General features: G+C 39.1%; 1 protein-coding gene across 10 annotated transcripts in view; it reads right to left on the bottom strand.

Moving 5' to 3' along the window:
• MAP3K4 (mitogen-activated protein kinase kinase kinase 4) overlaps positions 1–15944 on the bottom strand; it is a 114842-nt gene that overhangs the window by 82431 nt on the left and 16467 nt on the right. Inside the window, exon 1 of one of the 10 annotated variants that reach the window (XM_045500217.1) lies at positions 6463–6554. The exons of 8 other annotated variants lie outside the window; for them this stretch is intronic. In XM_045500217.1, the coding sequence (XP_045356173.1) occupies positions 6463–6473 (11 nt within the window). In that variant the 5' untranslated portion in view covers positions 6474–6554. Of the gene's footprint in view, positions 1–6462; positions 6555–15944 lie in introns of those variants that run through there. One more of the 10 variants, XM_045500214.1, reaches the window with a different exon arrangement.

Raw genomic sequence — 15944 nt, 5'->3', positions numbered from 1 at the left:
AGAGAGAAACTACAATTCTCTTTTGCATTCACAGTTCACATGTTTGTATAAAAGCGTACTAAAAAAAAAAAGCGTACTAAATTATGCAATAACAATTAAAACATACAACAGATTGGGGCGCCTGGGTGGCACAGTCGGTTAAGCATCCGACTTCAGCCAGGTCACGATCTCGCGGTCCGGGAGTTCGAGCCCCGCGTCAGGCTCTGGGCTGACGGCTCAGAGCCTGGAGCCTGTTTCCGATTCTGTGTCTCCCTCTCTCTCTGCCCCTCCCCCGTTCATGCTCTGTCTCTCTGTCCCAAAAATAAATAAAAACGTTGGGAAAAAAAAAATTAAAAAAAAAACAACAAAACATACAACAGACCTAAACAGATTTAGGAACAAACAAGGAACTCTTGATAAGCATATGTTTCAACTGGTGGAAACAGAAAGTCACGGCCATTCTAGAGTGTAACCTGTCAGTCATTCATGACGCTGCAAGCATCAGTAGATATGTTTCATAGAAGAAATGGAGAAGGTCAGGTCTTGGAAAGGGTTAGGTCACGTATGGATAAGGCTTACCTGACTTAGATCTTCTAGCAAAAGTCTTTTATTTAACTCACAGATTTACACAAAGTATACTTTATCAGTTCTAAACTAACTAGAACAAAAAGAACACTTAAAGATAAAAAAATAAACATACACTCCATATGGATAAGTTCTGCTCATCATTAGAAATAAAAATAATTATAACCTGTTGAAAAAAGATTTTCAGGGGTGCCTTGGTGGCTCAGTCAGTTGAGCGTCTGACTCTTGATTTCAGTTCAGGTCATGATCTCACAGTTGTGATACTGAGCCTCACATCTGGGCTCCATGCTGGGCGTGCAGCCTGCTTGGGATTCTCTCTCTCCGGCTTCTTCTGCCCTCCCCCTCTCCCCGCCACTCTCAAAAAAAAAAAAAAAAAAAAAGTATTTTCAGATGAAGTCTTTCAGAAAACAAAGTCTTATAAACAAATATAACAAACTGCTTTAAAGACTTATCTTTCATTTCTGGTTAACCAGAAGACTACTCCAAAAAAGAACTAGAACCAAAAGAAGAGAGAGAGAAAAAAAGATAAAGAAAGAGAAGCTTTAGGTATCTAAATACATATAAGTCATGCTACAGATGAAAAGACAAATGTGATTATTCTCGTTTTTTCTGCAATTTTGCTGCAAGAACTGAGGATAAAAATAAGAGGGCAAAGAATAAGACATTTTCAGGTGTGCTTTCTTATTTTTACCAGTTCTAACAGCTCCAAAAATGTATGAGCATATCTATCATCTATATCTTTTTCCAAAGCTCTGCAAATCAACACTAGATCGTATGAATATAGATTCGCAAGGAGACAATCAAAATGGGACAAAAACCCTTCTGAGATGCACCGATTTGGGGCCTTCCAGCTGAGTTGTTCAACATGAACAGGAGAAGGATGCCGGCAGCACAAGTGAGAGGATGTCTTTTCAATACAAGACGTGAAAATAAGCACAGATCAGTCTTGTTGTGAACGCATCTGATGATGAAATGCCCATGGAAAAGAATTTAAAGAAAGCAACATAAAAGTGCTAATTCATTCAAAAGGAGAATTGCAGGGGTGCCTGGGTAGCTCAGTCAGTTTAGCACCCGACTCTTGGTTTCAGCTCCGATCACGATCTCGCGGTTTGCAGGTTCGAGCCCCACGTCAGACTCCGCGCTGACAGTGTGGAGCCTGCTTAGGACTCTCTCTCTCTCTCTCTCTCTCTCTCCCCCTCTCTCTCTGCCACATCCCTGCTCATGCTCTCGCTCGCTCAAACTAAATAAACCTAAAAAAATAAATAAATAAAGAGAACTGCAGGGCTGAAGCAGCTTAAGTGGGAAGATGAAAAACTGGATCAATGCTGGAAGGAAGAGCAAACAAAGGGTCTTCTATGCCAAGTGTGCACAAAACATTAAAGAGAAACAAGAAAAAGGCTTAAAATTTTAAAGGGAGCAAAAAAAAATTTTTTTAAGATAGCAATAAGAATTATGATGTCCCTCTACCTACTCTAACAAATGAGAACATTTTTTAAATTCCCTTATTTTAATTTTAATTTATTTGTGGAAAAAAACACATTTTCTATCATGAATTACTCCCTGTCATTCTTAGAAATCAAGTAACTGAGGAGCCTCTTTCTGTAGGAAACACATGAGCTGTCTGAATCGCCTTAGCTCAAGTTACCTTTCTAATTCAGATTTTTAAAATAGTTTTAACTATAAATATGCTCTGTGACACACACACACGCACACACACACACACTCAAAAGATGAACCCTAACTCTTGGGGGTAGATAGATCTAGGAAATATGAGTGTATGAAATATATTCTCCCAGGGTTTTTAGTGACGTAAACTGCAAAGAAAAGTGAGGAAAGCAATTAGGACAATTTGGACATAACATCCCTCACCTCTGCTTTGACATCAGCTCAGAAAAGCTCATTTATCTAGGGACCAGATCTTGGGTTTCCAGCACCATGCTCCAATAGAAGAACCAGAAGCAATGGCTGAGCTCAGGACTGGGGCAAAGAAGATGTAACACAAGCCTGGAACGCTTTGTAGTGCCAGCAAGTGAGGAAGTGCTCAAAAAACAAACAAACAAGCAAACAAACAACCTATGGGAGTATTTTAGAAGGACACAGAAACAGAGCTCCCGTTGGCCAAAACTGGAAAATTCTGAGCAACGAAATACAGATATAGAATTATACCCATGAATTATATCCAATTATAACCATGAATCCATATTGATATAATTACTAAATAAATACATGGGAGAAGAGAGAAATCGCCTGTACAGACAAAAATCCAAAGAATTTAAGTCTACATTCCCCTCCCAAGGACGGGGAGGTTAACTCCCCACCACTTAGGTAGAATAACGTGTCAACGCTGGCTCACTAGCTGTGACAAATGTAGACAGTAGAAATACTGAAATTCTTTCCACTATCTTTGCAATTGTCTCTAAATCTAAACTATTTTATAATAACCAATTTATTTTACACTTGATTATCTTAATGATGCTGTATGAGACAGTTCCTCGATGATGCTGAATAAATTTGGTGTTACTGTACCAGGTACAAAAGACTAAGAACCAGGACTAAATGGAAAATGTAGTATTATGAAATCAAGCAATTCTTTATCAACAGAACTGATGATTGTGGTTGTAAAAAAATTTCAAACGATAAGGAAAGAAATGCCCTTTAAAACAGTGACTTCCAAAATTGGGATATGCCATCAGATTTCTATTTATGTTTTTAATCAGCTGTATAATTCGTTACACAGTAATGAATGATTTCCATTCTAACAGTATAATTGCCTCCATTAGGTACTGAATTCTGACCATCTGCCAGGCACTATGCTAACCATCACATGTAATTTCACCTAATCCTTGCCAGAGCTTATGGAGCCATTGTAGAAAGGCTTCTTTGCCCAGAAGGCCACTTCTCATTGATTATGAGAAGCGCTCGTCATCAAATACCCATTACATACTAGGTAGTCAGTTGGGCACTCTACAAATGTTATCTCATTTCACCTTCCCGACGACCCCCGCAGGTACTACTGCGATCCCTAAGCTGCAAAGGTAACTTGTGTGCTCAGCTGGAAAGGACCTGAGCCAGAACTGGAGTCCTGGCCTAACCCCATGGCCCAGGGCCCCTGCACCCCCAGCCTGGTTGCTGGGACGTCTGCCCTCTCCCGGTGGCAGACACGGAGGAATACTCCCCCTGTGGAAGGAGGCCCCTACGGGCTGGAGAAAGAACGTGGGAACAGTTCGGAGATGTAGACTCAGCCGAGCTGCAGGACTCGTATCTTTGCTGATGCCTTTTAACCACTCCGCGTCGAAATTTCCTCACCTATGAAGGCGTTAGCCTGGCTAAGATACTGAGTCTCAATTCGGCTGGCGACCACAGTGTGACTACAATTTAAGTGAAAAAACAAAACGAAACAGAATAGTGAGGGCTTTGCTTGCCCTACTTCTTTCTGCGTATAAAAGGTCTAAGTCAAATCCTCTCCCCTTCAGGTAGCTGCTTACCTTCCCTACCAAGTCCAAGAATTACACCCTGTCTTCCCTTAATTTACTGTCCTCTAATAGAGCACTCCTCAGATCAGGCTAGTGTTTCCACTCGTTTTGTGTAAATCTGCGTGTGTTTATACCTAAAACAGAGCCTGAAACTACCCCCTAGAAGGACAGAAAAGCAAGCCTTTTAAATCAGAGAACGATCATTTGAAATTAACAATTAACTTTTTTTTCATTGAGAACAGAATTTTGTGTAAGAGAGGAGACAGAGGGCAATATAAAAATTTTAAGGTGTATTATTCACTTCCGTTTTTTTGTTTCTTGGGTCTTCGTTGTAGTGACTGGTTTATTTAGAGCTGAAAACACACATTAACTGTCCCATGCTTCCCTGTGTGTGTAGCTGCGTCAGCGACACTATTAGCTCCTCCAGGACGTTAACTGTGCCATTCGTTCAACAGTGGCCCTACCGGACAAGCGCTGTGCTAAGAGTTGAGGAAGAACACACGACTCAACGAGAGCGTCACCATTCCTGCCCTCCTGCAGCTTCCAATCTACAGAAAGCACTAGATACTTAGCACATAAGTGCGCACACACCAGTGTTTTCAGTGCGGTCCCCCATTACGCTGTGAACGACTGCTGGCGGACGGGGTCCAGCCCCGAGAACTGGGACAATTCTCAGCGACGATAAAGCAGACTTCTTTAAGAAGCAACATTTCAACCGAGATTTGAAAGCTCCAAAGGCCCCGACTGGACGAAGGAGAGGAGGAGCGGCTGAGACAGAGGAGCACGGGGCTCAGGAGGAACCGAAAGGCCGTGACGACCAGGCGCAGAGCGGGCAGAGTGAACGAGAGCCCCCGCAGGCGCAGGCGGCCGTCGGATTATGTCCTTCGTCCTAACAGGAACATGTAGCCGCGCGGGCGCTAAAGCGGGGAGGACATGAGCGAACCCACCTCCCTAAGCATCTCCCGCCCCACTGTGCGCTACCAGACAGACGTACAGATACGCACCATTTTCTGGCACTACGTCGACTTTTTCACACACAAGGCTTCTCAACTATTCCATCACAAAGTCAACCTAAAGGGTTATTCTGTCTATGCTATTTCGACAAGCAAGACCGTTCCCCGGCTGGGAGCCCAAAGAGGAAAGAGAACTGCTCACCTGAGAGGAACGATGCCTTTAGGGATCGTGAAATCCTTAGAAATGGCCCCTTAACAACCAAGTAGTAAAACACTACCCAACACCAAAGACGTAATTAAAGATATATACACGTACACAAAGTTGTCTCGTGAAAAATATAATTTTCTTCTAATTAAAAACTATGTAAACTAGGAAAAAATGTAAATGGGTCTAAAACAATTTTAGAAGAAAAAAATAAAAGCTCCCATTTTTAATTATATAGCTTTCTTCACTCAAGAGAACATAATTGGTAACTGTGGTTGAATACATAAGGCCAACGTGAAATTTACTGGAAATGTAGAGCCTAGAAGTCTTGTTTGTGCCAAAAATAAACACCACCTACGGTTTCAGAAAAGAATGTCTCACAGTATACACTTAAATGCAACATGTACAAAAAATATAGGGAACGCAAAAAGAGTTAACGTTTCAAAACTGTATTTTTGTTTAATTTTTTTTCTAACGTTTATTATTATTATTAAGAGGCAGAGAGAAACAGACCATGAGCATGGGAGGGCCAGAGAGAGGGGGAGACACAAAATCCAAAGCAGGCTCCAGGCACTGAGCTGTCAGCAAAGAGCCCGACGCAGGGCTCAAACTCACAAACTACAAGATCATGACCTGAGCCAAAGCTGGACACTTAACTGACTGAGCCACCCAGGTGCCCCTTTTTGATTTTTATTTGAGAGAGACACAGAGAGAGAGAGTGAGCGCTTGCTAGCAGGGCAGAGGGGCAGAGGGAAAGAGAAATATTCCTAAGCAGGCTCCACACTCAGCACAGAGCCCAATGTAGGGCTCAATCCCACATTGAGGTCAGGGATTATGACCTGAGCCGAAATCAAGAGCTGGATGCTTAACCAGTTGTGTCGCTCAGGCACCCCAAAACTATATTACCTTATAGCTCAATCATCAGACCACGAATTCCCTGAAACTGAATGCAAATTTTTATTACGTGCATTTTTCAGAGGAGTCAAGAGTCTACGGTTTTGATCAGATTCTCAAATACAATCTATGACCGAAAAAAGGTAAAGAAGCAATGACCTAGAGAATATTTACCACACATTTAGCAGAGTTCTCTTTTCAAAATACCTCATCCTGACATGTACTAGACACTCAGAGAATGAGGTTTCAGAGGCATAACTAATTCAAAATCAATACTCAAGCTACAAGGGCACAGCCACACTAGCCAAGAACGGAGGAAAACCCCCTCCCAACCACAAATACTGGCTTCACACAAAACTGACTTAAAACTCACCAAATGGTCATGAAGTAAACCAAATAAGAAAATCATTTTCAATCTTTGGTGACACGCTGTTGTTTTAGGTTTAGGATGACATGAACCTCCACACTCCCTGCAAAAGTGGTTAATTAAAATAACATTTAATTTTGTAACACAGTTAATTTAAGAATAAGTAAATCCTAGAGAAGAACTAGAGAACTACAGAAGAACAAGAGATTTAAGCAGTGATTTTTCCAGTGATGGTTGCCTTTGTGTTTATCCTTCCTGGGCCTCATCAAATTTTTTAAATCTATGGGTTTATAGTGCTCATCAAATTTGAAACATTTACAGTCATTATTTCTTAATCTTTTCCCTGTTTTCCCCCTTTCTTTCCTCTTTTAGGAACTTCAATTACACAATGCTGACTGCTTGATACGTCCTCATGTGTCACTGTTGTTCTCTACATTTTTTCTGGTCTTTGTTCTCTCTGTACTACATCTTACAACACTGACGTTGCTAGGCCCACAAGTTCAGTAATTTTTTTTCTATAGGGTCTGTTCTGTTGAAAATCCCACCTGGTGTATTTGTAATTTCAGATACTCTATTTTTCATCTCTTGAAGTTCCATGTGGCCTTTTTTATCTATTTATTTTTCTCCAATGTTCGTTCATGTTTTCCTTTAAACAGCTGAATTGCAACCACATTAACAATTCCTTCTTCTACTTCTATCATTTTTGAAATTTCTGGGATTGTTTCTATTGATTGTTTCTCTAGGTCAAGGGTCATCTTTTCGGGCTTATTGACATGTCTAGTAATTTTTGGTCACATGTTAGACATTATAATTTTATGCAACTATCTGAATTTTGTTATCTTCCTTTAGAGACCATTTGGCATTTTCTTTTTTTTTTTTTTTCACAAGCTGTTATTTCTAATTCCACTTTATCCTGTCAAGGTTTGTTTTCAAGCTTGGGTAGGCTAATTCCAGACATGCTTTTACTCTAGGATTCTACTACTAAGATGTGAATCTTCCATATCTTTATTGCATGTCCCAGTGACCAACAAACAAGAACTTTTCACTTTGACCACTGGAAATTCAAATACCTCCAAGTCCCATGTGAACTCTGGGCACCTTTTGGCTCACAGTTCTCCAGTGGCTCTTTGCTTAACCTTGTAGAGTTTCTACTCTACACAAGTGCATCTTGTATTCAAACACTCAAAGAAGTCTTTGGTAGATTTCCGGAGTTCTTTTTCTATATCATTCCTTTCTCTACAGAACTCTGCCCTCAACTTCCAACCACTTCAGTCTCCCTGAACTCCAATCTGCCTCCTCAATTCAAGAAGACTACTCTGCTTTGCTGCGGATATTCCTGCCTGCACCACAGTCTAGAACGGTTTGTGGGCAGAAAACCAGGGTAATTACAGGGCTCTCTTCATTTGTTTCCCTTGTCTCAGGGAGGACAATCCCGTATAGTCCATTATCCAGTGTCTGAAAACAGTTGTTCTGTATTTACATTTATCCAAAGTATGATAGGAATGGTTTATTATATACCACTAAAAGGCAGTATATGTATAAATTTTTATTTTAAAAATTGCTCTGTGGATTATTTAGTGTTAAAACAAAATGGTACTCTATCTACTCTGTTTTACATATAAGGAAAAGCCATACTTAACTTTCAAAGTGACTAATTTCACAACATAGCTAACTATTTTACGATAGGATCATACAGCAGTTACTTTAGGAAACAAAGAGGGAAAATTTTGTTTAAAAACAAAGAAATTAATATAAGAAGGGAAACATTTCATTTTATTGGTTGAAATATTTACAAATAGCCAAATCCAACCCATTTATTTTGTAGCAATCAAAACACTTTGTTTGTGTCCCAGTTTCTATAATTTACATAAGATCAGAAAGACTCTTTGTAAACCTAATTGTAGAAGGGAAGATAAAAGATCTAAAACAAGATTTAGCACACAAGACTGGTATCACTTAAATATACGACATACTTTTCAACTATAGATGGCACCAGAACACCAAACAAATACATAGCATTTGTGGCAGTTTCTCATGTCTGCTTGTCAGAAAAACTATAAGTAGTTCTATTACTCTAATTTCTACTGCTGAGGGGAAAAAAATCATTGACAGAAAAAAAATGCCCCTAAATTTTTCTGACTTAGCTACAATCATCCAAACAAAATTTCTAATATATTAAGACAAGAAGCCACTCTATTCCTTTTTTTTTATAATTTTTTTAACATTTATTTTTGAGAGAGAGAAAGAGACAGAGTGTGAGCAGGGTAGGGGCAGAGAGAGGGAGACACAGAATCTGAAGCAGGTTCCAGGCTCTGAGCTGTCAGCACAGAGCCCAATGCAGGGCTCGAACCCACGAACCATGAGACCACAACCTGAGCTGAAGTTGGACGCTTAACCGACTGAGCCACCCAGGCGCCCCAAGAAGCCACTCAATTTCTGAAAATTTATATTTAAATAAACAAGTATATCCCTCTTCTACAAGAATAACTTTAACTATACTGAGTCTCAATACTTCCTTACAGCTTGATATTGTGTTGGTTAATCACTACTACTTTTGTTGATGTTTTTTTCATCTATGGTTCTTTCCTCAGTGCCTACAAGACCTTTAATAAAGCAACATACTCCCATGATATATTGCATTACTAGAAACTTTTATTAACAGAGATAGAAATAATAAGGAACTGAGGTATCTTACAAAATATACTGAAAAAGTGTTGGCTACAGTTGGAAAATTCTTTTTAAAGAATCAATTTACCGCTTAAATTGAAGCTGAATTAGTTACTTTAAAGCATCCTTGCAATAAATACTTACTAATAGTTACTATATCCTAAACATTATTCTAGGCACAGGGATACAAGGGGTTAGAAGATAAAGGTAACCGAAACAATCCCATAAAGACTACTGTTGAAGGACTCACCTTCCCGATTTCCTGTTGCAATTACTACAAAAGTAACAATAATTAAGGAGTGTGGTTATGGCATATGATAGGTACATAGATCAATGGAACAGAACTGAGTGTCCAGATATAAACTTAACGGACTTTTGACAAAAGTGCCTAGACCTTCAATGGGGAAAGAAGAGTCTTTTCAGCAAATGGTGCTCGGATAAACAGATAACCACATACAAAAGAACGAAGATGCACCCTCACACTATATACAAAAATCAATTCAAAATGCATCAAAGATCTAAATGTAAGAGCTAAAATTATAAAACTCTTACACAAAAACTGGGGTAAATTTGTAGGACCTCAGATTTGGCAATGGATCCTTAGATATGGACTCAAAAGCATGAGCAACAAAGGAAAAAAATAAATAAATTAGACTTCATCAAAATGTAAAATGTTTGTGCATCAAAAGGCACTATCAAGAAAGTGAATAAGATAATCCACAGAACGAGAGAAAATATTTGCTAATCATATATCTGATAAGGGACACATCAAGAATATACAAAGAACTCTTATAACTCAGTAATAAAAAGACAGAGAACCCAATTTAAAAATGGAGATAGGATCTGAATAGACACTTCTCTAAAGAAGATATGTAAATGGCTAACAAGCATCTGAAAAGATGCTCACCGCCATTAGGAAAACGTAAATCAAAACCAAAAGATGGCATTTGATACCCAATAGGATAGTTATAATCAACAAGTTAGATAATTGTAAGTGTGGGCCAGGAGGTGAAGAAATCAGAACTCTCGTAAGCTGCTGGTGGGAATGTTAAATGGTGCAGTCACACTGGAAAACATACGATGGAACAGTTGCAATCCTAAGTATTTACCCAAGAAAAATGAAAACACGTGTCCACACAAACACTTGTGCATGAATGTTTATAGCAGCATTATTCATAATGCCAAAAGGTGGAAACAACTCAATGTTAATCAAATGATGAATGGATAAACAAAATATATTAAATCCTTTAAAAGGAATATCATTCAGCTGTATAAAGGAATTAAGACTGATACATGGCATAACATGGATGAAACTTGAAAACATTATGCTATGGGAAAGAAGTCAATCACAAAAGACCACATGTTGTATCCTTCAATTTATATAAAATGTTTAGAACAGTCAAATATCCAGAGACAGAAAGCAGATTAATGGTCACTTAGGGTTGAAGGGCATGGGGATTTGAGGGTGGCAATAGCTAAAGGGTGTAGAGTTTCTTTTTGAGGTGATTAAAATGCTCTAAAATTGAGTGTGGTAGTGGTTACATATACACTCACAGATGTATTAAACCGTGAAAGTAGTAAACCAATTGATCTGGACACTTCAGATAGGTGAATTATACGGTATATGAATTATATCTCAATAAAGCTACTTCATTTCTTTTGCTTTTTTTTCCCCTTGGGGTTGGGGGGAACACCTGGATGTGAATCAGAGACTTCCTGATGCACAGAAAGCTATTTAAAAAACAAAACAAAACAATAAAAGCAAGATCCCTACTCCTATAGTTCTCTTATGCTCCATGTAAATTACAATTCTGACTACTTTCTGATAACTTAGATGTGCAATGCTTTCGATAGTCCAGAATTCAAACATATATACACTAAGGTTAGTACAAGCTTTTAGCACCTTAATACCAAGAAAGTCTATCTCATCTGTTCATTTCTTGAAGAAACTGTGAATAGTAATAAATTTGGAAAACTGTATGGTACAGATCTCCACATACCAAATTAACTCATTTAATCACTTATTCAAATTCTGGAAAAAAAAAATGAAAAAGCACTAGCAAACTAGCAGAATCTGAGAGGAAGGCAATCGAATATTTCTACTAAAACAAGGGAAACTGGGATATTACGACAGGTTCTACATTAACTCTCACTCAAATACCATTTCCAGGAACAAAGCTCTTACCAGGCATGTAACATATAGTACCAGTAATGCAAAAAGCCGTAGAAATATAAGCCTAAAAGAAAGGGCACTCCTGTGTCTTTTTATTAGTTCACTAGTTCTCAGAAAATGAGTGCATACAGAGAATCCAGAGGAAAAGGTGCCAAGAACCAGTGAAATTTACTGAAGTGGTTATCAGTGATAATTCATTGAATTAACCCTTATTCATTCCATCGACAGTTAGGACCTACTATGTGCACAACTTACTGCAAGAAGGTTTCCAATGATGTAAAAATACATAAAGCCCATATTATAAGCTCCTTTACAGTTTGCGTGTAGCCTACAGTAATCTTCCAGAAAATATCACAGAAAATGATATTTATGTTATAAATATTTATTTATATATTATAAATATTTATGTTATGTTATAAATATTTACAAATAAATATTTATGTTATTTTTCCAGAAAATGGGTCTAAAATTATTTTCCCTTAATTTCATGTGTTGGACTCTCTAGCTTTAATAAATGGAAGAAAACTAAAAGACTTAACTATGTGGGGGCACCTGGGTGGCTCCGTCGGTTAAGCATCAACTTCGGCTCAGGTCATGATCTCACAGTTCGTGAGTTTGAGCCTCACGTTGGGCTCTGTGTGGGCAGCTAGGAGTCTGGAGCCTGCTTCGGATTCTGTGACTCCCTCTCTCTCTGCCCCTCCCCGGCTCAGACTCTGTCTCTGTCTCTCTCAAAAATAAATAAAACGTTAAAAAAAATAAAAATAAATAAACATGGGGCGCCTGGGTGGCGCAGTCGGTTAAGCGTCCGACTTCAGCCAGGTCACGATCCCGCGGTCCGGGAGTTCGAGCCCCGCATTAGGCTCTGGGCTGATGGCTCAGAGCCTGGAGCTTGTTTCCGATTCTGTGTCTCCCTCTCTCTCTGCCCCTCCCCCGTTCATGCTCTGTCTCTCTCTGTCCCAAAAATAAATAAACGTTGAAAAAAAAAAATTAAAAAATAAATAAATAAATAAATAAACATTAAAAAAAATTTTTTTAGGATTTAACTGTGTGAACATTTAAAACGCTAATATATTTTTAAAAAACTAAGCCATATTAAAAGCTAAAATGGAGAAAAAGAACACATTGTCCTGAATTTATAAAAGGCTCACTAAATCTGGCAAGAAAAACCCTAAGACATCAACAGGAAAATAAGCAAAGAATGCAAAAAGATAATTCACAAAACAAATTTAAATAGCAATAAAACATGAAAACAGTTCCACCTACACCAGTAACCAGACACTCGAATTAAAACCAGATAACCCCTTCTGACCTATTAAATTAGTAAAGGCTTCTTTTAATACTCAAAGCTACAAAGGGCAAAGTACAGTAAGTACTATTTGTGGCCCACTGTACATTTGTACAATCTTCCCAAAAGCAAATGTTTAACAATAGATATTAAAAATCTTAAAAAAAGTGTTCAAAAGACTCCTTTTGAATCCTACATTCAGAAGTTAATTTTACAAGAGCACCCCGATTGCAGTCCTATCTAAAACAGAAAACTGGTAATAACTTAAATAGGTTATGGTATAACCATAAAAAGGAGTATGATGGAGCCATTTAAAAACGATGTTTTAGTATTTTTACTGACACGGCAATCGCTCACAATACATTCAGATAACATAACATGCCCACCTCAGCCTAAAGAGACCTCTTCCCATTCCTGCATAATGCATTTGGCAATTAACCATTCTTGTGGTATTCTTGCTAAAACAAGCTATTGTTTAGATCCTTCACCACGTCCTTTCACATTTATGCCTAAGGACATAGCACATAAGATAGAGAACCAGACTCTGAAGCATAACAAAGACAGGTGAGTCCCAGCTCAGGTATTCTCACCTAATCTGTCTCTTAAAGTCTCATTTTCCTCATCTGAAAAATGCACATCTATTTTACAAGCTTGTTGTCATCGTTAGGTAAAACAGCAGGTTACAGCACTCAGATGACGGCACACAAGTAGATGCAGGTGTAAATTTATCACCATTTCTGCACCAGACTATGAGTTATCAAATTTCCATTATTTTATCTCTTCTCCTTAACTAGATCATAAATCCCCTGAAGGCAAGGCACATTTTACATTATGCTTATTATGTAATAAAACTACTATCTGTCTGGGGGAGTGTGGGGATATTCACAAGTGGAGTGCCTTCGGGAAGGACTCCAGTGGAAAAGGCAGGAAGGAGCAGCTGACACACAGGAAACAATCTAGGAAAGGCGAGAAGCTGAGGAAGAACACAGCGCACTGAGGAACTGGGAAGACGGTCAGTGTGAATGCAGATTCTGAATTCTAAGAGGCAAGGAGTTCAGCGGGTCTATTTGGCCTGGACCGCCAACGTCAGCCTGAAATTTGGCTGCTGCTGAAGGGCAAACGTGTGTGGGGGCGCACCGTAAGGTCTCTTCACCAGTGGGATTAACTGAAATTTGTGGCCTCCCTGATTCTAGCTCAACTGAAGGTGGGGAGATTTCTAACTCACAAAGCTCCCTGGGGCCAATCAAGGCCCGTAGAGGGCCTGGTCATCAGGTCAAGCCATGTCTTCATTTTATCCACCACTAGCCGCCCCACGGTCTGGCCTATCACTGCCTGACACTTAATTCATGAGCCGGGCTCAAGGGAGATTAATAAACGGTACAGGATATTTAATAGTTAAAACGGGATGAGGACACAAACTACTACTGACTACCTGTCACTACAGTTAAGGTGGGGTTCTTAAATCTACTGCACAGAGTCAGGCCAGCCAGTCTCCCTTTTTAGAAATCATTCCTCAATACGCACATACTCCTTTTGGTTTCCTGTTCAGTAACCTCTGGATATTCAAAGAGCCAAGCAAAACTCTTTTACAAAGTAAAAACTCAGCTCTGAAATTGAACTTCATGGCAGACGTTTCTGATATTTCCAGAAGAATTTCTCCCCAATTTACTTCCGACATCTTACTTCATCAGATAAGTGAGTGTAATCAAACAACTTCTAAATTATTTATTTTAGCTCAAGACATGATTTCCAAAATTAAGTGTGTGACTGGGGGCAGGGGAAGAGGTGTTGAAAGGCAACCAAACAATAAGAGGTTGCCACCATTTTGCTTTGCCAAGTAAAAGATACAGAAAATACATAAAATCTAGTGCCACCATCATCTCCAAAAACATACAATTTAGCCTAGAAAATAAGTGTAATTTTATAGAAAAACATCACCACCCTGTCATTTTATCAATTCACTGCAGGCTGATAATTTGAGCACCTGTTTGGGAACCTCTCGCTAAAGGAGTTTATTTGACATACGCTGCCAAAGAAGCTTTCCTTAAAAGCATTTTCCTTTATAATTCTTCGTAAGACTCTCCTTGTATAAACCTGTTGGGACAGTGACTGCTCCTGTGAGTCAGGAAGCGTGTTGGTACCCACCTCTCCCCACTCGTTTGTGCCCCCCCTCACCCCCGCCAATGCTCTCACCCTTCTCTTTGGGGCTCTCCTCACTTACTCCCCGACAAGCACTCCTGGAATCACACACCCACGAGGTGTCTAAGCAAAGTCACCAGAGTGTCAGAGTTCTCACTCTGACAGCTGCCTTAGGATCCTCCAAGGAGCATCCGCTCCAAACACCCCAAGGAGTAAGAGGCACAAAAAGCATAATCAAAGCCACACCAAAGGACAACCTCATAGCCTTCGATGAACATAACTCAAAAGTTCCAGAGCAGTCAAAGTTGCACAAAATGCTTTGTATCAGACACCCATATGTGGCAAGATAAGTTATCTTCGAAACTGTCCAAATATTTAAACTGTTAGTGGTTGAGTACTTAACAAGGATTAAAAACAGCCAAACAGCAAAGTGATTAATGGTTATGATCCTAAGCCTAGACTGAATAGTATCGTCAAGCTTATCTACTCTACCTAAAAGAAAATAAAGGGGTAGGCAATTATATGATTAGATGGGCTAAGGTCTAAGGAGAAAAAAGAAATGTAATAGATCAAAATGACTTTTATTTAAAGCTGCCTATTTGAAAAAACTAATACATATTGGTTTAACCTAAGAAATGTAAAAAAAAAAAAAAAAAGCCTACAATAAAGATAACTTCTAATCAAACATTACTTGAGTCTAGTTATCAAATACTACTTGAGACTGTTTACTATGCAACTACTTTCAGAAATGTTTTCATAACTGGTCACAAACCAAAAAGTACCATAAGGACAGTATTATCCTGTATCAGGATACAGTCTTATGAGGTCCCAATACAACCACATACGAATGTATTCATTCGTTTACCAAACATATCCTGGGCATCTCATGTAGTTGACATAGAACTAGACAGTTCAGGGATAAAAAGAATGTCTACGATGATAGTTACTACCCTCAAGTAGTTCACAGTCAAGAGGAAAGATATACGAATAATTTTTAAGACACAAAAGGAAGAAACGTAAGTAACCAATTGACATAGTTAAACCTCAAAGTGATCAAAACACTAACAAAGACTTAAAAATAATCACTGTAGGGGCTGCTGGTGGTGGCTCAGGTGGTTAAGTGTCGACTTTGGCTCAGGTCATGATCCCACGGTTTTTGAGTTTGGGCCTGCATCGGGCTCCGTGCTGACAGCTCAGAGCCTGGAGCCTGCTTCAGATTCTGTA

The sequence above is a fragment of the Leopardus geoffroyi genome, chromosome B2 (genome assembly GCF_018350155.1).
Source record: "Leopardus geoffroyi isolate Oge1 chromosome B2, O.geoffroyi_Oge1_pat1.0, whole genome shotgun sequence".
NCBI lineage: Eukaryota > Metazoa > Chordata > Mammalia > Carnivora > Felidae > Leopardus > Leopardus geoffroyi.
Note: the sequence above shows the minus strand (reverse complement) of the source record. Positions and strands in the feature narration are given on the sequence as shown.